The following is a 22074-nucleotide window of genomic DNA, read 5'->3' on the forward strand; positions in this document are numbered from 1 at the left end:
TTCACTAAACTTTAGCAGGGAGAAAACAGTTAAAATTTAGACTACCATATTAGTAGAAAGGTAATAGCAATTTCTAACATTACTTAATAGGATGCATTGTTTTAGAGATTTTTGAAGACTTATCTTTTTTAAAAATGGCACATAATCATTAACTAATAGTCCTTATAAAAAATTTTAAATCTTCCTCCAGATTAATACAAGGTACAAAGGGAAATTAAAAAACCAATAAAAGTTGGAAAAATACCTAAATCAGTCATATCAGCTAGTAGCAATAATCCCTAAAGAGATATGATTTTCTTCTTGAGAAAGTGAAAATCTTACTTAAAATCTTTGCAATCGGCATCCATTCCATTTGGCAAACCTCTGCCATTTATTTTAGAATCATCATCATCTCCTTGCTTAAGATCTCTGTTTTGGTCCTCCTCAAATGGAGAAGCCTTGCCTTTTTGATCTCCTTTCTCAGGTCCATCTGTTTCAGCATCTCTAGTGCCCTGAGGAAAAAGAGTCTGTTTGATTCTGAATATTTAATAGAACACAAAAAAAGGCACCACAAGGTGACCTAAAACTACACTATAGTGCATGTAAACAATAAAAACATTGAATCTTATTTTAATTTTGTAGTCAACGAATTTATCGAAGGCCAAAAAAATTGAGTACAAACCAGTGATTTATAACAGAAGGGCTAAGGCAACCTTAACTATAGCGGTGCTAGAAAAGCAGTAACACCACAAGTGAAATTAAAACTCTTCTTAATGAAAGATGATTTTGTTTTTTTAACTGTCATATCAAGTACTACCACGAATAAGCAATTTAAATCTTACAAACTTTTTAAATTAATATGATTTTTTTGGTAACATGATTAAGATTATAAATATTCCCAGTGGTTCTACCATTTCGTGTATTTCAAGCAGCGGCCAGGAAGACACAAGAGCACCAATAGCTATAAAATTACCTTTAATTCTAGGAAGGGCCAGAATAAGAAACTGACTTAAAGACAACCGAATAACCATCTAGCAACTTAAAAACATTTCTTCATTCAAAATACTTACAAAAGTTCCCTTCCTAAATCGAGAATCCAATTTATCAGCAGGAGAAGAACTTAATACATATTCTACCATGCTCACACCAAGGCCTCCACTTTCTGATCGCGGAGACAATATTGCATTTACTTCACTGTTTCCATGAAAACCCTGTCCAGATCTTCTCTGTACCATAATAGGCTGGGACATTGAATGGTCTGTTTGGAAAAAAGAAAACAATTACAAATTTGTACTTCTAAGCTAACCAAAATGTATTCACATCAATTAATATACTAAAGAAAAATCAGCATATCGTTTTGTTTTGAATGTTACTATAATCTTTATTAAAACATCTTTAATCTGTTTAGACTCACTGCCCTTTGGACATTTCTTGAGAATACAGATTAAGAAAGTCATTTGGTAAAGAGCAGGTAAAAGGCTATCTAAAGAATAATCAAATTCAAAAGTCACTGGCAACAGAAACAATTTGAAGTCTCCACTGCCTTCAAGCCTCTTATGAAAAAGTTCTATTGTCAATTCAGAACAACTCAAACCAAAAAACTTTAGAGATAAAATCTGAAATAAAAATAACTCCTCTTAAATTGATGGAGGCACTTCTCAGGCTTATAGTCATGTATTGGACAGATTCAGAATACATGGCTGTACTGCTATAAACATAGATGACTAAGTTCACTCAAAAAAGCCAGTAATATCACAGAATTTTCTATTCTTGGTGAAAAGACTAAGTATCACTTAGTTTTATTAAAAAGATTCCTTTTTTAAAAGATTTAAAAAATTTTTTTAATTAAAAAAAAAATCCTTCTCGTCTAAGTTTTCCATTTATTTTTAACAAAAAAAATTATCCATCTGGTACAAATACCTTTTCTACGTATTTTGTGATAAAAAAAAAAAAGGCAATACTTAAGATCTGAAAGCAAATACAAACATAAAAACATTTGAGGCAAGACTTACCTAGATTTACAGAAAAAAATTTTGAACCAATATGCTAAGCATTGTGGTATGTAGGTGGAATTTAAGAACACAACAGTCCTTGTACTCTAAGAGATTATAGGTTTAACAGGAAGCGATCATAATCAAGAGTGAAAGCACTTCAATAAAAACAATCCAGGATACTATGGGGAAGAGAAAGCGTATTCATCACTTTTTCCCAGTCTTAGAGTGAATCCCAAAGGAAATGATATGAAGGACAGAGAGCAAAAAATAGGCGAAAATGGGGGTGGAAAGCACTCTGGTTAGAGAAACCAGTATGCTCAAAGGCCTAAAAGTGCCAAGAGAACACAATGAAATTAATAATCACAAACAATTCAGTTCAGCTGAGAAGGAAATATGTGTATGGTAAAATCTCCTGTGGCCATGGAAAGAACTGTAGAATGACAATTCTTTTAGGACAAGGAATGTCATGTTCATATTTGTACATGCTTGGCACTCAATAAATGTTTACTTAGTAAACACAATAATCCATCCATTTCTAATTTTCTCATGTCTCCTGGTAAAAACTTATATTCGTCTTCAAAATTTTATCCATACAACAAAAAAAAGTTGGGAGAGGGAGTGATACAAGGAATTAACTAAAATTATAAACTTGACACCAAAAAGATATATCAGGAATATATAAATAGTTGCTTAAATGTTTTACTTTTGGTACCAGTTGTCTTCCAAATACAACATACCAGAAATATCTCCCTAACATTCATCTTGAAAGTATCTCTCATTACCATGTTGTGCTCAAGAAGTTTTGCTTTGGAATGCTTTTAAAAATACTTGGTTCTGATAAATAAAGCAATTAACCATTTACCTTTCAAAACAAAAATCAAAACATGCTTATGAACCAAATTTTCAAGCATGTTGTTTTAGCAAAGAAAGTGTCTTTTGTGTAGAAAATGTATCCTGGCCCAAATAACTGAATAACTTAAATTATATAAGTTCAATCTATACAGGTTAATACAAATCTAGAAAAAAAATTCCTTGAAGTCAGGGATCACATATCTCATTTATCTTTGTATTCTCCAAATCTGGCACATTATATTACATATTGGTTGAACGCAAATAAAATTTCCAATAGTTTAGTCTAATTTAGTATTTAGCAAAGTTTTCAATCTGTTTCCATTTTGATTATAAATAGTACTAAAAATTTTCAGCTTCTCCTTTTTAACAATTACCTTTAAGAACAAAATTTAAAACCGTAAAGAACTTAAAAATCTTAATGATTTAAAGAGAAAAAAAAGTACCTGGCAATTTATACTCAAAATAGAAAGTTAATTCCAGAAACTTATTACTTTGATCATCTTGTGTACTTTTAGTAAGCTGCTTTTAGTTATAAAGCGGAAACTTATTTGTTAAATACATGTTGAAAGTTTCACATGTACATCTCAAATCTTACTGAGAAACATTTAAAAATATAATCAGTAGTATTTTAAGAATATAAGTATGCTCTGTAATTTACCAATAAATACTGTCACCCCCATGAGTTATACTCCTTACATTCCAGTTTTCCTTTTCCCTTAAGAATTTCTTGGACCTCAGTCTTTGTTACCTATGGATATCAAAAACATTCAAAGTCTGCTCCCTTTCTGGGAATTCTATCTTACTATGGGGGTTTATTTTCTTTATGGGTGTGGCTAATATTTAATAAAGCCAGTCTGAGCTGCAGTTATTAGGTCACTATCCACTGATACAATTCAAGCTTAAAAATTCCTACGGTTAAATTGTGTCCTGTATTTTAATGGAAATTCAGAATTTTATAATCAGAGTTTAACCCCAAATAAAACTTAATAAAATCTTACTGTGACAAACATTTCTAATCAATAAGTGGACCATTAAGTATGGCTTACTTTACATAAGAAAATGTGTATTACGAGGACACATGAAATCCTCAAATATACCACAAAGTTTCTCCACATATTGTTTGGGGGCAGTAGGGTTTAAAAAAAATTCAAGTATTCAACAAATCCAGAACTCTCACACATACACCAATAACTTACGAGAAGTTCCCCATGCAGTCTCTCTCCATTCATCATCCCCAAGAAATATGCCTTTTTGTCCATCTTTTGTTGAATCATCAGGTTCCCAAAATTTTTTGGTAGGCAAAAGCTATTTGGAAGGAAAAAAATTATTACATTTAAATTTCATCCTAATTACAAAAAGTGAAAACACAGCAGAAAGCAAACTTACCATCAATAGGTACAAGTTAGTTTTCAATGCTAACGAAAATTCAAGAGTGCCCTGTTTCCTAATTTGTCTAGTTAATAATAACTCCCCATTTATGCTTAGATACTGGTTCTAATAACTCTAGACCTGAAAAGTCAACTTCATACTTCTGCATTTTTCAAGTGGTTTTACTGTCATGTGGTATTTTTAATGAATTCTTTCAAAAGACTTACTAAATTTCTTAAAACAGATAATACAATAAAAATATTTATACAAATGATTAAAGTTTTCTCTTTACTTCCAAGTACTGCCCTTGGAATATCTCCTATCCTACAGCTTCAATGACAGACAATTCTTCTTCTTACTTAACAATTCAATGGAGGTGAACTTCACAATTCTTCGTATATTCTCAACAGTAGCAATCTACTGATCCTATAGCAGGAAGCAGGATGGTGGAAGAAATACATTAAGAAGACCTTTAAATACTTTTTGAGATAATCTCAAAGCCCTGTGTCCAATCCTATGTTGTAACACACACAAGAATATAAAAATTGTGTTGGTATAATCATTTGATGATTAATAAAAATGTACATTTGGTCAATTCCTAATGAGACTTTATTGTGTTCATCCAGGTCTCTCCTGTCTACCCTTCCTGACACTCAGAAGAACCAGACTGAGGATATGTTTGTTTGAAAAGAACAGACTGGTTTTCTAAACCATGCATGTGACATTTAAGTAAGCATCTGTAAAACACTCATCCCTCTCAGCCCATAATTATTAGATCCTCATAATTAAGCTTGTATATACTTCTATTGCTACACTTAAAATACTAAATTACCTGTATTTGCCTCCATAAGGGCATGGTGACCTTATCTTCACAGAGCTCACAAATATATAACACCCATAATAAAACGAACTTAGTGAAACTGATATGGGGTCTTAAGAGAGAAGACTGTGTGTGTGTGTCAGGGGTTTAAAGTGTGAATGGAAGGTGGGGAGGACATAAGAAGTGATGAACAAAGGCACAACTTGAGAAAACGCATAGTTTGTAGAACAGGGTGTGAGATGGACGAACAGATGTGGGAGCTGATGCTGTGAAAGCTATCTAGGCGATTATGAGGAACCTCAAAGTTCTAAGAATAATGGATACTCTAGATATTCCTTCCAGAGGCAAGGAAATCACTCAGGAGAATTACAACAGAGTCAAGACGACAAGAACTGAAACAGGGCACTGACAGAAAACACTGAGAAAATGGATTTCAGAGACATTCAGGACAGTCAATAGGATACAAACAAAAATAAGAGGCTGATTAAAAAGAATAAAACTTTACAATAACAAGGTAAATGATAGTACTACCGACCAAAACAAACACAAAAACAGGAAAAGCAGCTTTTGCGGGGAGCAGGGTGGATTCAATTTGGGTGTATGCCTAATCTATGGATCTTTTGCTAAACTAAATACTGTTAATTTTAAACTTTAACTAAGTTCTCTATTTAAAAAAAAAAGAAAAAAACGTTTGCACGTTAAGGTCTTCCTGAGCTGCAAATGATTTGTATTTAAAGTACAGACATTTTATTTCTATTATTATTTTAAAGAAATTTTCTTGATGTATTTTGGCCACAACTACGTGGCTTGTGGGATACTACAATCCCAGTTCCCTGACCAGGGATTGAACCCTACCGAGGTCAGGTAAGAGCCCTACACAGTGGACCACCAGGGAATTCCCTAAGGTATAGGCATTTTAAACAATAATCTATACTAACAAAGATTCCAGTAAAATATAACCTTGGTTGTTCTGATTTTTTAAAAAATCTCACTATAAAGTTTCATGCAAATATTCAAACAAAATGTTAAAATGATAATATAATACTAAAACACTGCTCTTGATATACTTAAATTACTGAACAATTTATTCACAGTGAAACCCAAGTTAATCCCTTTAAAGTACTGTATAAATAAGCCATTTCAGGCAGAAGAAAATGATTCCTGAAAGAATAAGACTTTTATCCTATATTTCATAAAGTGTTTTAATAAAATAAGGATAACAATCAAAAATGAAGTCATAATAAGTTAATTAGACGCATTTATTAAACATAGAAGCGGCTGAAACAAACTAATCTGATCTTGTGAGGTAGTAGAAATAAGAATTTTTTGAGGAGACTATTCCAGTCTTTTGGGGTAAGATTCCATGTAGTGCTGTTGATAGTTCACAGATCACTGCTTTGACACCCAAACTATAAAACCTAGAGGGGAGTCTACGCCAAGGACTTATTCAGTGTGCCTACTTTCTGCCAACCACTGTGCTATGACTATCTCTTCATTTTGCAAGCATTTATAAATTATCATGGACAAACAATTTAGTAGTTAATAAAATTAACACTTCTCCTAACAAAGGCCTTTATCACTGTTCCAGAGACAACTGTGACAATGCAGACACTGATTTCAAATATTTTTAGAGAAACTACTAGCCAAGAATTAAGTTAAAATGCACTAAATATAGGGGAAGGCAATAACGAGAACAGCTTAAAAAAAAAAGAAAAAAATTAAGGGGTACAGTGGTTGGAATAGCAACAAAAATAGTGTTTTGCCCCTGGAGACTCTTTTACTGTAGCAGAAATGGGAAAGCACATTACAGAAAATGCTGAGATCTTGAAGATCTGTAAAATACATTATCCAATACTGCTTCATATTACTTCCCTAATTCTCAAAAGCTCTAAACCAAAGTCAAACAACTTGGTATTTCTTGTTAAGAAGATACTCCCCTGTCCTTCCAACTCAGAAATGATTAGGTGGACATACAGATTCAAATCCCCACTATCCACCATTTCATTAGTTCTTTCTTTAAAGAAGCACTTATGCCTTGCTCTTTTCATCTCCAAAGAAATCAGTCAACAGTCTAGTAAACTACTATACTACTTCAAAATAAGTAATAAATAAAATTCTTGCTAGAATTTATGAGTTAAACTTACACTTTAGATTTTTCTAATATAAATTGTCAGGTAAAATCACCAAACCAAAAAAATTAATATAATTCTGAGAATTAAGAGAACTTGAAGGCTCTATGTCTACATTATAGTGTTCATATAACATTCAAACTGGGGCAGTTTGAGAAAGAGAGTACTAATAACAATTATGCCATGAAAACACGTATCTGGACTGTCTGAACAAATCAGGATATAAGGTGACTCTATTTACAATGGAAGTTAATAAAAGGTACAGATGCTAACAATTAGGCATGTAGAAAACAAAAGCCACAAGGGAGTTCTCTAGAACTGCAGAATGGTGCTTTTCCAGACTTTAGTCCTCTCTGTTAATAAAAGATACGATACTTAATGTTTTCAAATCACAGTACTCTCAAATCTTTTACATTCTCAATACCCTTTAATATCACAGCAATTATTACTAGATGTCATCACTTCCAATGGGAAGCAGTACTGTAAACAGTCAAGGCACTCAAGAGTTCAACCTGTTGTTCAAGCATTATTACATTGTATTGGGCCAGATAATTAACTCAGCCTCAGTTTCTTCATCTGAAAAGTAAGGATAATAATAAAGCTACTGTTTTAGAGTTTCTATGAGGTTAGAATACAAGAACATTAATAAACTATTTAGAACAGCATTGAGCATATGCCAAAATAAGTAGTAAATATCTTCACGACCATAAGTATGAATCTTAATATTACCAAACATGAATAACATGCTGTCCAGTAACATTTAACTGGCTGATTATTTTAAATGATTATAATAACATTCATCACAAATATCTTGTCTATAGCTGTTTGCCTTCTTTTAGTTTGAGTATCCTAGGGGGACCATGAAACTACATTTATAAAAAACAGTTGCCTAATAGTTATATTTTGCATAAGGACACAGAATCAGAGGTTAAGTAAACTGTCCAGAATTACATATAATATTACACACATGTATAGCTAGTTGGGCAGCATTAGGAGTTGAATCCATCCATAACTGCTTAATTACAAAGCCCATATTCTTTAAACTTAACTACCACAGAAGATGTTTCTTTCCAATAATAGTCTAATTTATCAGTATTTCTAAAAATATCCAGTTATTAGGCCACAATAACCATAATGAAAAAAAATAAAAGCTTAAGATATTATGATGATATTCAGAGCATATAATGTAGGTATTCATTAGAGTGGATAAAGTTTAAGACAGAATGGCTAAGATAGGAATTTACAGACATAACTATAATCAGCTGGTTTCCACTCCAGTTATCCCTAACATCTCAGATCAGAGCATTTGAGAGATATATGTGACTCATACAAATACTATATTTATTATTACCTTCAAAGAGTCAATCTTTTTCAAGGTCATATAGCACTAGTGATAGACCTGAGAGAAAACAGCAGTCTCCTTCATTTTCTCTCCGCTATGTTTTCCACTTCACCATACTACCTGGGATCTTATTACTACACAAATTTTCTTTAATGTTTTCTTTAAATATTACTGTGTCAGGAAAGAAAGAAGTTTTGCCATACTAAGTTATGAAATACTCCACAAAAACACATTAACTCAATGATTTAAAGTTAAATTTTGGGTTCCCTAAAGAATTTCAGGCAGGAGCCTCTTTTTCTTATTTAAAAGTGTATGTATATATACGCACCCACACACTGAATTCCTGTTAACTTTTATATATAAAAATACGTAGGTATGTGTCTCACTTTCACTTTTCACCTTCCTGCGCTGCAGAAGCAAATGGCACCCCACTCCAGTGTTCTCGCCTGGAGAATCCCAGGGACGGGGAGCCTGGTGGGCTGCCGTCTATGAGGTCGCACAGAGTCAGACACAACTGAAGTGACTTAGCAGTAGCAGCAGCAGTATAGTTTTAAAACAACATACTAATGAAAATGAGTTCAACCTCCTATGGGTTAGCTTTGCTCTTTTTAAGCCATGTGACATAATACAAATTGGGCCTTCTGGCAGAAATGTGCTATGGAAAAAATTGGAAAGGATGAGTTTATGAATGGATGATTACAAATCTATTCCTATTTTGGATAAACAACCAGAAGAAACTGTCCTTCTGATGATGAGTCAGTAAAAGCTATCATGATCTACATAACCCAATACATTTGGAAATAACCCTATGTGCAATGCAGTGCTTTGTACATTAGATTTACAACTTAAGACATTGCATTGAAAAAATAAATAAGCAATTCTAAAAAACTCAAGCCTGCTTTTAGTTTATTAAAACGAATAAATTCTGGGATAAAACAACAAGCCTCACCTGTCAGGAAAGGAGAAGACTGGTGAGAGAGAGACAGGCAAAGAAGGAAATCCCAGAAGGTTCCCTGCTGCCTGTGAGATGAGGAAAGATAGAGAGGCTTGTGGGAGAGGGAACCCAGAGACAGAAACCTCAAAAGGTTTCTCACTATCTCTTAGAGTAACAGAATTAGCTGGTAAACTGTTAAGAAAAAAACTTAATTAGTGAATAACAGCTTATTAAAAAAAATACATTTTTACTAGATGGGCACAGAAGCATGACCTTCTAACTACCTGCCAAAAAATCAGACAGCCTAACCCTAACCACTTTTACTCTGTATATCTGACATCTCCACTAAGAAAAGCCTGGATTTAAGCTTTAGGTCATTTAAAAACCCAGCCTCTTTTTCCCAGAAACCTCAAATACCCCTCCACTTACCCCCCAAACAACTGAACTCTCTGTACTACTTCTGATCATGACACCCTTTTTAAAACTGCAAGGATGTCTTTGGGTTTATCAACTACTATTTAGAAAAGGAGGAAAACAGTCAAGTTGTAAATACATACTCAATGTAATCTGGAAAGTAAAGTGTTGTGGGGTCTAAACAGAATTAAGGTAAGGGTGTGACTACATTTGGTATTAAAAAAAAAAGTTCAAGTCTATTACAGACTAGGCTGAAACACTGTTCAAACTTGCTTTTAAGATATGTTATCCTACTTTCTGAAGACCAAAGAAAACAAGTAACAAGGAAAAAAACAAAAGCCCTTTGAACTGTTTCTTTCTGTTCACTCAGAGTGTAAACAAGGCCTAAGTAGCCACTGCACTGCAGTGAGGCTACAAGGTCTATTTTTAACTAAAAAATTATTTCCTCTCTCAGATTTTCTTAGGGCCCAGAGTTTTACCTTAAGCACTGGACTAACAAGTTTACTTTGGCAATACTTATGCTTAAGCACCTTAACTCACCCTTAAATCAGTCCTCTGAAAATGACAAACTCTTTGGAAAACGCTGTTCTGAAGAAGGGGAGGGTTAGCTAGCTGCAGGGTGCCCTCTTGTGGCCCAGAGGAGTGACTGGACTCTTTTTCTGCATCTGAAGAGCACAGCATTGGATGGAGTGAGTCTCATGAAGGTCTACCAAAGTAAAATAATCTCCAGGAGCAAGCAGTTAATTACACATCTTAGGTCTGTTCATGGTTATTTTCTATTATTAAAGTCCACACTACGTTAGTACTACAGAACATGACAAATCAAAAATGTGACAAGAGTTTTCATAATCAATTAAAGTTTTCTAAATATTCATTTAGGTATATGGAAAACTAAGTATTTTTGACGCCTTAAATTATGTAATGATGAGGTTAAATGGGATGCCCCAATGGAAATCATAAAACAGGACTGATAAAATCCAAAGTATTAGGAGTGCTCACTGTGTGCTAGTCATTCAAAGCTAACAATCTACAGAGAAGACTAATATAAAATGAATAAACTGTAACCAGTATTATAATAAAAGTATGTATAAAGATCCATGAGAAGTCAGATGAAGTAATTAATTTTACTGCAAACAGCAAACAGATAAAGAGCCTTTTTTCAGTAGAGTCCTGCAGAGGATTAGAAGTTTATTAAGCAAACAATGAACAAGGAGAAATTTTTGTGAGAGAATAGTGAACAATTAAGTGTGACTAAAGCAAACATAGCATACATATATAAAACAGCAGGACAAAGATCAAGGAGAGCTCTTTTCTGATCAAAGTTATTACGGTCCATTACTAAAATATGACATTATCTAACCAGGTCAATCAAATCAACTAGACACAATAATCCCACTAACATTACTGCTAAAAGTTAAAAAAAAAAAGGCTGAGATTTCCACAACTATAGATTTTAAAAGCCCACATCATTTGGAAGATATCGCCACTATTTTCAAAAGATTTACAGTTAATAAACAAGTTTCAATGGCTCAAAGACTCAAAGTAAGATACACATCCTTAGTATTCATAAATATTTACCTCTCCCATTCCCCGAGATTCTAATGCAAGAGCTTGAAAATCATGATTCATTTCATCCACAGATCAAACCTGTTGAATAACAAAAACAAAATTAGAAAAAAAAAATCTTAGACTGCATCAACTATTTTTATATTATATTCTGCTATTACTGATGTTACAGGATGAGCTGAGATGGACAAGAATACGCTTCTCTATAAAGACAGGTTTTCCTAAATAGAGCACCATAGCAATCAACACTAAAATCTGTGGGAAAACCAGGAGGTTCAAGGGTTCTTGGATTATTCTGGGTGCCAAAAGAAATCGCTACTAGTTTCTTAAGCAAAGGAATACATGGGAAGTAAAGAACAGAAAAAGTGAGCTCAAGTACTACAATACAGTTATCTTTTTTGTGTGTGGCTGTGCCATGAGGCATGTGGGATCTTAGTTTCCAGATCAGGGATTGAACCCTGAGCCCCTGCAGTGGAAGCAGAGTCTTAACCAGCCCAGAATCTTCCCTGCACCATCAGGGAAGTCCCAACAGTTATCTTCTTTTTTAAAAAATGTTGTAGTTCCTATTAAAAAATTATTACTTTGTACTGCTTTTATCAGTTTTCAAAATTTCTCAGAATTTTATTATTTATAGATCTTATACCAATGATAAAAAATTAATCAGCTTTGATGTTTTTTAATATTCAAAAGTTCCCTTAAAAACAATTCCTTTCCCTACAATTAGCAAAACAGCATGGAAATGGCACAAAAATAAAAACAGAGATGAATGGAACAGAATAAAGAGCCCAGAAATAAATTAATGCACTTATAGCCAATTAATCTTCAACAAAGGAGGCAAGAGTACACAATAGAAAGAAGACAGTCTCTTTAACAAGCTGGGAAAACTGGACAGTTAGTTACACATGAAACAATGAGGTTAGAATATTATCTCACATCACATAAAAAATGAGCTAAAAATGGATTAAAGACCTAAATGTAAGACTTGAAACCATAAAACTCTTGGAAGAGAACATTGGCAGAACACTCTGACATAAATCACAGCAGTATTTTTTCGATCTGTCTCCTAAGACAAAATAAAAGCAGAAATAAACAAATGGGATCTAATTTAAAGCTTTTTGTACAGGAAAATCGACAAACTGAAAAGACAACCAACAGAATGGGAGAAAAATATTTGCAAATAATATGACTAACAAGGGGTTAATATCCAAAACAAACAGCTCATAAACCACACATAAAAAAACACCAAAACTCACCCCCTGCAAAAAAAAAAAAGAAACCTACACCTCAAATCAAATAATGGGCAGGAGACCTGAACAGACATTTTTCCAAAGAAGAAATACAGATGGTTAACAGGCACATGAAGAGATTCTCAATACCACCAATTATTAGAAAAATGCAAATCAAAATGAGATATCACCTCACAATTATCAGAATGGCTGTCATCAAAAAATCTACAAATAACAAATGTTGGAGAGGATATGGAGAAAAGGGAAGCTTTGTACACTGTTGGTGGAAACGTAAACTGGTACAGCTGCCACTAGGGAAAACAGTATGTTGGTTCCTCAAAACACTAAAAATAGAACCACCATATGATCCAGCAATTCCACTCCTGGGTATCTAACTAGAAAATACTAATTTGAAAAGATACAGGTATCCCAATGTTCACAGAAGCACTATTTACAACAGCCAAAACATGGAAGCAACCCAAATGCCTATCAACACACAAATGGATTAAAAACATGTAGTGTTCAGACACAATGGAATATTACTCAATCATAAAAAGAACAAAATTCTGCCATTTGCAGCAATGTAGATGAACCTGAGAGTATTATGCTTAGTGAAATAAGTCACAGAAAGTATTGCATGATATCACTTATATGTGAAATTTAAAAAATAATACAAATGAATATATATGCAAAGCAGAAACAAGCTCACAGATACAAACTATTGGTTACCAAAGGAAAGGGGGGGGATGCAAATCAGGGGTAAAAGATTAAGAGATACAAACTACTATGTATAAAATAGATAAGCAACAAGGATATACTATACAGCACAGGCAATCAGTCATTATTTTGTAATAACTTTCAATGGAGTATAATTTATAAAAATAATCAATCACTATGCTGTACACCTGAAAATAATAATGTAAATCAACCATAATTTAAAACAATAACTCTTCTCCCTTCTCCTCAAACTAAAACTACAGCATATTTTTCTTTTTCCATTTCTAACAGTTTAAACTGCTTTTTACCATTCATGTGACAATGTGTTCTTAAGTCAGTCTCTTTGCCTCCTAATGTTAAGTACCGCTGGAGAAAACAATTCAAAACTGAAGCCACTACAAATTCACAGCCTTCCAACTTTGGAGCCTTACAATGTAATCCTATTTAGTATTTTTCCCAGTCAGTTCTCTCTCTTTATAATTCCAAAGTATTTGATATTACAGTGCACTTCCTCTCCTTACAAGATAAGGCTGTTCTCATGTTAGGCATTCTCTTAGAATTCTTTTTACTTTCTTATGTGTCTAGTTACTTCTTCTCAGGCTTCTTCACAAACTCCTATTTGTCTACTCAACTCAAAAATGTCAGTGTTCCTCAAAATTCTATTCTTTAGCCCAAGCAATCTCATCCACTCTAAGTGCTTTGATACTTAAATGATATATGCACAGGACTTCACTCCCAGTTTGTATTTATAAACCAAATCACTCTCCTCTTCAGCATTTCCAAGTATTTCCTTTCTTCCATTCCCTGGAGGTACCATAGGAAATTCCAATCTTACTCTTCTGTATTCTGCACTTATAAATTATTTCCTTTCTTACACCAATATCTAATCACTAAAGTCAACCTCCTTATTTAAATCTAATTTTCAGTTGTCTGGTTGGTCAGACCACCACCATCTCTTGCAATATTCTATCTTCCCACCCTACAATCTAATCTCCAAAATGTTATAAGCTACCATTTTTCTAAATTGTACTCTGACCATATGAATCTCATATTTTAATCCTTAACTTCTCCTTAATGTGGCTTAAAAGGAGAGAGAACTGGATTCAAATTATAGTTCTGACAGGTAGTAGTTCTGTAACTCTAAACAACTAACCTAATTATTTTTTCTCAATTTCTGCATGGAAAAATAGCAGCAGCAGCTTCCACAAAGCACGCTGTGAAAAGTTAATTAGGTAACATAAAACAAAAGTCTGGTTACGTAAGCATTCAAAAGTTAGCTATTAGTTAATTCTTCAATTGTTTCGTCAAATGGTATGTGAACAACGGGATGCCCATATGCAAAAATATGAACTTCAACACACACCATGATATAAAAATTAACTCAAAATGGATCATACACCTAACTGCAACACTTAACATTATCAAACTTCTAGGAAAACAGCAAGGCTGTGTGATCCTGCATTTGGTAGTGAGTTTTTAGATCAATATCAAAAGCAGAGTCCACAACAGAAAAGGCTATGTCTAAAAACTTGACGTCAGCAATAAAAAAAAAAGTTCTACAAAAGACAGTGATAAAGAGAAAGAAAAAACAAACTACAGATAGGAGGAAAATATCTGCAAATCATGTCAGATACAGGATTTGTGTCCAAGATATACTTAAAACTCTTTAAGAGAAGAGAACAAACAACCCAATTAAAAAATGGGCAGATCTAAACAGGTATTACATCAAAGAAGATACATAGAAGATATATGGATAGCAAATAAGCCATCCTTTTTTCTCAACGTGCTAAAAGAGCTGGATTCATTAACAGTTCTTAGAAAGTGATAACTTTATTCATCCTTCCATTAATAAGCTTTTACTGGGCATATTCAATGTGCAAGATTTTATAGAGAAAAGAATGAATTAAAATATGGTCACTGTCCTCAACGAATTTGAGTCAGTCACAGTTTCTGGTAATTGGAAGAGTAGCTCCTATCAGGCCAAACCCTCCTGCTTTTAACTCTGGACAAATGGGCTTTCCTGGTAGCAGTGGTAAAGAAGCCACTTGCCAATGCAGGAGACGTGGGTTCAATCTCTGGGTCAGAAATCTCCTGGAAAAGGAAAGGGTAATCCACTCCAGTGTTCTTGCCTGGGAAATCCCACAGAGGAGCCTGGCAGGCTATACTCCATGGGGTCACAAGAGTTGGACGCGACTTAGTAAATAAACAACAACTGAAAAAAATATAAAAACAAATTGAAGGCAATGGAAAATAACAAACTGGAGGATAGTCTAGAACTGAATTTTGTGCATAAATTCAACTCAGATGTTTAAGCAATCCCTGGACTGCATTTGTGTGGGGCTGCCCACACAAGCAGCCCAATTATGGATAAAAGGACTAAGGAGAAACGTCTGTTGCTGATGTCCACAGAAGTTATGGAAATTTGGGGTTTGAGTTCCATGAGAACAAAAAAAATCATAAAGACTAAAACACAATCCAAAATCACTAGACACCTAAAAAAACAGGAATGTGTGACCTTGACTAAGGAAAAAGTCAACTAATAAAAGACCAACCCCAAGATGACCTAGAGGTTAGAATTAGCAAAGATCTTAAAATAACTATTATAACTGTGCTCAAAGATGAAAGGAAAAACACACTAATAAATGAGAAAATAAATTCCAGCATAAAGAAAAAAGCAAAACTATAAACAATCAAATGGACCTTCTAAAACTGAAAAATATCTTTTAAAAATTTCACTGGATGCACTTAACAGTTGCTGTTGTTCAGTTGCTAAGTTGTGTCCAACTCTGTGTGACCCCATAGACTGCAGCACACCAGGCTTCCCTGTCCTGCACTATCTCCCACAGTTTGCTTAAACTCAGGTCCATTAAGTTGGTGATGCTATTCAACCATGCTATCCATCTCATCTTCTGTCACCCCCTTCTCCTGCTGCCCTCAACCGTTCACAGCATCAGGGTCTTTTCCAGTGAGTCAGTTCTTCATATCAGGTGGCTAAAGAACTAGAGCTTCAGCATCAGTCCTTCCAGTGAATATTCAGGGTTGATTTCCTTTAGGACTGATAGTTGATAACTTAATAGTAAGTTGAAAATAAAAAGTGAATTTGAACACATCAATAGTGATTTCCAATCTGACAAGAAGGGGGGAAAAAAGGAAAGAGAAACAATTAATGAAGTGGAAAAATTATTTGAAGAAATAATGGCCAGAAATCCCCTCATATATGATGAAAGCAAAATTTACAGATTCATGATGTTCAATGAACTCCACGCAAAATAAACAGGAAAAATAAAAACAAAACCTGGCCCCTATGCACTGAAAAGTAATGAACAAAGAGAAAATCCTGAAGGCAGACAGAGAAAAAAATTACAAAATGGGGAAAAATGATGAATGACCACTGATTTCACACTAGAAGCAATGGGAACCAGAATAAAAAGGATCAGACTTTAGAGGGCTGAAAGAAGAAAAAATGCTAACCTAGAATTTTTCTCTGGTGAAAATATCCTTTAAGAATAAAGGCTAAAAGACATTTATAGATAAAAAGGAAAAAAAACTGCTAAACAGATTTCCACCTCAGAAAGTCCTTTAAAACTTCTTAAGCTAAAGGGAAAGGATATCAGATGGAAATTCAGATCATCAGGAAGGAAGAGCACCAGAAATGCTAGGTACGTGCGTAAGTACAGAGGACTATTTTTTTCCTCTTTATCTCTTCAAAATATATATCCCCACTTAAGGCAAAAATTTCATTATGGGTTTGATAACATAATAGTTAGATGAACTATTTACACACACATCCAATACCTAACTATAATAAATATCTCTAGCCACACCATCATGACATGGATTTAAAACAGAAGTTCAAGATCAAAGCACTCTTTTATCACCCAACTTCTACAGCTGGCCCTCAATATCCATCCACATCTGCATGTTTCACCAACCAGGGATCAAAAGTATGAAAAAAATTCCAGAGTTTCCAAAATCAAATTCCCTGAGGGCTGGCACCTATTTACATAACATTGACATTGTAACCGATATTGTAAGTAATCTAGAGATGATTTAAAGTACACTCCAGTGTGCACAAAGATTATATGCAAATACCACACCACTTTGCATAAGCAACTTGAGCATCTTCAGATGTTGGTATTGGGCTGGGGAGGCCCCTGCAACAATGCCCTGCAGATACTGATGAACAACTGAACATTCATAAATATATTTTGGAGGGACCACAATTATCTGATAAGTAAAGGGACTCTTGGACCATATTGTGTCCTACATTTCTGTCATGCAATCAAAGTTCTACATCTAACCGTGAACAATTCACTCTAATGTCTAGTATGGTCTGCTCAAATCATCTTTGACTTCCACTGTTTCTTTAAAATTTCTTAAATTGGGGAAGGGTCCATTTTATTTTTTTTGCAAGTGCTTCTTAAGAACTCCATACAGCACTAAACTCAGTGTCCTTTATAATCTGTTTTATATTTGTGATTTTACTTTCTCCTACACCATGTATGTTACAGACTTTGTATTTTCAGATCTCCCATCCCATTACAGCCTCAACTTCTTCCAAGCATTAACTGTTTCCCAAACCTAATGGCCAATCATCTGAAAGCTTCGGGATACTGCTAACATACTATCAGAAATCAAGTATTTTCATCACCTTAAAGAGGTGTTCTAATTTCTTAGAAATGCTTCCATTTAAATCCCACCAATTTGACAATGCAGCCATATAACTCTGACTACATAATTTATGAACATACATTAAATGATATTAAGCCCTGAAGTCTGGGCTCAATACACAAATACCATACCAGTTGCAGGTATTAAAAAAAAAAAAACTTCCATGTGACATCTTACTTATCTGTATCCTCTGAGAACAGACCGTCCTTATTAAGATTAATTATTCCGCTAGGGCCAAAAAATATAAGATGCTTGTTTCTTAGGATGGAAATAGTTATAAAAAATGGATTCATTATTCTGCAATCCTGAGGAAACCATTATGAATAAATTTTACATGTAAGACAATGTGTGTGCATGCTAAGTGGCTTCAGTCGTGTCCGACTCCTTGCAACCCCATGGACTGTAGCCCGCCAGGCTCCTCTGTCCGTGGGATTCTCCAGGCAAGAATACTGGAGTAGGTTGCCATTTCCTTCTCCAGGGTATCTTCCTGACCCAGGGATCAAACCCATGTCTCGTGAGCCTCCTGCACTGAAGGCAGATTCTTTACCGCTGAGCCACCAGGGAAGCTCCTAAGATGATGTGGTAGAGTACAAATAATACGTGATTTAGATTCAGAATACAGAGTTTTTTGAGTCTTAAATTCTGCCTAACCTCTAAATCTTATCTGTTGTGAAGATCAAATGTATCCAAAAGTGTTTTGTGAGTGATCAATAAAAAGCGCTCAACAAGTAACTAGTTGTTATTATTAAAAGCGTCATACATACTATTTCTGAAACTCTTAGGCTGCTCAATGTTTGTGTCTCTGGTAGGAAGGCTTCTGTTAGTATTTCAGCCTCCTGCCTTGTTTTCAGGTTCAATACTACTTGACTTGGAACATATTACTTCCGACCTTTCTACTTAGGTTGCCTTTAATCTGCAGTAAACTGTAGCCTCAGATAACTATGGCAGATTTTTAAGAGTCAATTAAGCTCTAAGAAGGAAACTACCTCTAACAAACACACATTCTAAAGTTTCAATGCTTTCTTAGGAAAGCAATTTGGTATCATATATATATATATATATAGGTTCTTATCTCCTGAATCAGTCTCCCTTAATTTGAAAATCAATCTGAAGAATAAAACCTAAATATAAAAAGGTTTTATGTAGAAAAATGTTTGTAGTAGTGTTGCTTACAGATCCTAAAAGTATAAACTGCATAATTGTCTCAGTAAGTGACAAAACGCAAGTATAAATAAAGTATTGTGTAGCTGTTAATATCTGAGTTTGTAAGGAAATGCTTATGTTAATTATAGCAACGTTAAGAAAGAGCAAAAGGAAATATACCAATATCTGTACAGTCCTTAAGTGATCAGACAGAGCACACCAATTTTTCCATCTATTTTTATTTTATTACAATAAACCTGTACAAAATACAAATGAGAGAAGACTTTTATTAAGGAAAAATAGGAAGAGACTTACATATTCTCAGAAGTAAAAGCATCAGACCTTTACCGAAGTCCCCTTTTCACTTACTTTTACTTCTAAGTTTTCGTCGTGGTCCAAATATATGAGGTCGTAAGTTAAAGAGACTCTAGACTGAGAGATGTCTCTTAGTTCTACGGATCCACATACTTTTGTGGTGAATCATGCCCTAGTGCAGAGGTCAACTAATTTTTTCTGTAAAGAAACTGATGGACAGTATATATACATTTTAGGCTTTACAGGTCACACAGTCCCTCAGCTTCTCAAATGCATTTGTAGCACAAAAGCAGCCATGGACAATAAGAAAATGAATGAGCACAGATGTGTCCTAATAAAACTTTATTTACGAACAGTGAAGTCTGAATATCGTATTTTTTGATGTGTGACAAAATCTTATTCCCCCCCAACAATTAAAAATTCTAAAAGTCAATCCTGGAGAGCAGTTCAAACAAAAACAGGTGCTGGGCCAGATCTGACGTGTAGGCCAAGCTTTGCTGACCTGAGCTTTACTGCATTTACTCTTGATTGCTCCACAAAACATCAAATGCAGACAATCCACTCTCAAATTCAAGCAAACCCAAAGTTAAGCATCAGAGCTTTGTTTTCAACCTTTCCATTTATACTATCCCCATGAACATTTTTATTTTAATAATGAATAAGGATTTCAGATTACATTTAAATGTAGGTGGTGTTATCATTTCCTTTCAATAATATGGGTAGGTTACAGGGAAAAGACTTTAAAACAAAACCCACAAAACAAGACTCAAGCTCAGCTTTTCAGTTTAGGGTGTTATTTATTTCAATCATGAGAAAGAGAATAGATGAGAAAGTGAGCAAAATAATGGGACAGAAAGAAAATAAACACTGTTTCAATTCTTCTGCAATAAACTCCATATTAAAATGAAGCTGCAGGAGCAGCAGGTCATACATATGCCACCAAGAAGGACTAAAATTTTTGCAAAACACCAAACTGTTATGTCGAACCACTATGTCTGCTCGAGTCAACTGAGGGCAAGGGAAAACAATCTGGATATAATGTAACAACTCTTCCCTGCATGGTTAGATGTAAGGGAGAAAGAAAACAACCCCTTTATTCCAACAAGCAATGGAGTAGCAGGCTCTCAGTTAGTTATTAATCTTTAACACAACTGTCACAAAAGAATGTCTTATTAGGTTTTAAAAGTGAACAGTTTTAACTAATTTTTCTGTGGAAAGCATTATTACTAATTATGTAAGAAAAACAGACAAAGTACCACAAATAACAACTTGGTTAAATTTTTTGAGTTTTCCTATGTACTAATGCACAAACCAAAGTTTACAAACAGTCTGTATACTGAACCAAGAATATACATTATTTTCTCAGGGAACATGTGATCCAATTCCTTCCCATAGGCCTACCATAAAAAAGTGGAATAGGAAATGGCAACCCACTCCAGTATCCCTGCGTGGAAAATTCCATAAACAGGAGAACCTGGTGGGCTACAGTGCATAGGGTCACAAAGAGTCAGATACAACTGAGAGACTGAGCACAGCATAAAAAATAGGTTGGGGGGCAAAAACCATTTCAGTTCAGTTCAGTTGCTCAATCGTGTCCAACTCTTTGCGACCCCATGAATTGTAGCATGCCAGACCGCCCTGTCCATCACCATTTCCTGGAGTTCACTCAGACTCACATTCGAGTCCATGATGCCATCCAGCCACCTCATCCTCTGTCGTCCCCTTCTCCTCCTGCCCCCGATCCCTCCCAGCATCAGAGTCTTTTCCAATGAGTCAACTCTTCGCATGAGGTGGCCAAAGTACTGAAACTTCAGCTTTAGCATCATTCCTTCCAAAGAAATCCCAGGGTTGATCTCCTTCAGAATGGACTGGTTTGGATCTCCTTGCAGTCCAAGGGACTCTCAAGAGTCTTCTCCAACACCACAGTTCAAAAGCATCAATTCTTCGACGCTCAGCCTTCTTCACAGTCCGACTCTCACATCCATACATGACCACAGGAAAAACCATAGCCTTGACTAGACAGACCTTAGTTGGCAAAGTAATGTCTCTGCTTTTGAATATGCTGTCTAGGTTGGTCATAACTTTTCTTCCAAGGAGGTAAGCGTCTTTTAATTTCATGGCTGCAGTCACCATCTGCAGCGATTTTGGAGCCCAAAAAAATAAAGTCTGACACTGTTTCCACTGTTTCCCCATCGATTTCCCATGAAGTGATGGGACCAGATGCTATGATCTTCTTTTTCTGAATGTTGAACTTTAAGCCAACTTTTTCACTCTCCTCTTTCATGTTCATCAAGAGGCTTTTTAGGTATTAAAGCACCAGCATATCATACTAATCACATTTTCACAGCATTATAATTAGGTCTATTTTAAAGCCATAGTAGTTATTAAACTCTGCAGTTAAAGGGGTGATGAACTATTTTTGCCACCAAAATGCTCACTATATATTGCATGAAAAGATCATTTTAGGAAATGTAAATTCAGATCATGCATGCATGCTCAACTGCTTCAGTATGTCTGACTCTGTGTGACCCCAATGACCACAGCACACCAGGCTCCTCTGTCCATGTGATTCTCCAGACAACAATACCAGAGTGGGTTGCCATG

General features: G+C 34.7%; 1 protein-coding gene across 16 annotated transcripts in view; it reads right to left on the reverse strand.

Moving 5' to 3' along the window:
* PUM2 (pumilio RNA binding family member 2) overlaps nt 1–22074 on the reverse strand; it is a 121764-nt gene that overhangs the window by 84241 nt on the left and 15449 nt on the right. For 12 of the 16 annotated variants that reach the window (XM_069582631.1, XM_069582627.1, XM_069582622.1 and 9 more), the window contains exons 2-5: nt 11411–11479; nt 4022–4130; nt 1050–1237; nt 322–491 (exon numbers count right to left, since the gene is read on the reverse strand). In XM_069582631.1, the coding sequence (XP_069438732.1) occupies nt 322–491; nt 1050–1237; nt 4022–4130; nt 11411–11461 (518 nt within the window). In that variant the 5' untranslated portion in view covers nt 11462–11479. Of the gene's footprint in view, nt 1–321; nt 492–1049; nt 1238–4021; nt 4131–10372; nt 10498–11410; nt 11480–22074 lie in introns of all 16 variants that reach the window. The other 4 variants (XM_069582633.2, XM_069582629.1, XM_069582624.1 and 1 more) reach the window with 1 other exon arrangement.

The sequence above is a fragment of the Ovis canadensis genome, chromosome 3 (genome assembly GCF_042477335.2).
Source record: "Ovis canadensis isolate MfBH-ARS-UI-01 breed Bighorn chromosome 3, ARS-UI_OviCan_v2, whole genome shotgun sequence".
NCBI classification, from domain to species: domain Eukaryota; kingdom Metazoa; phylum Chordata; class Mammalia; order Artiodactyla; family Bovidae; genus Ovis; species Ovis canadensis.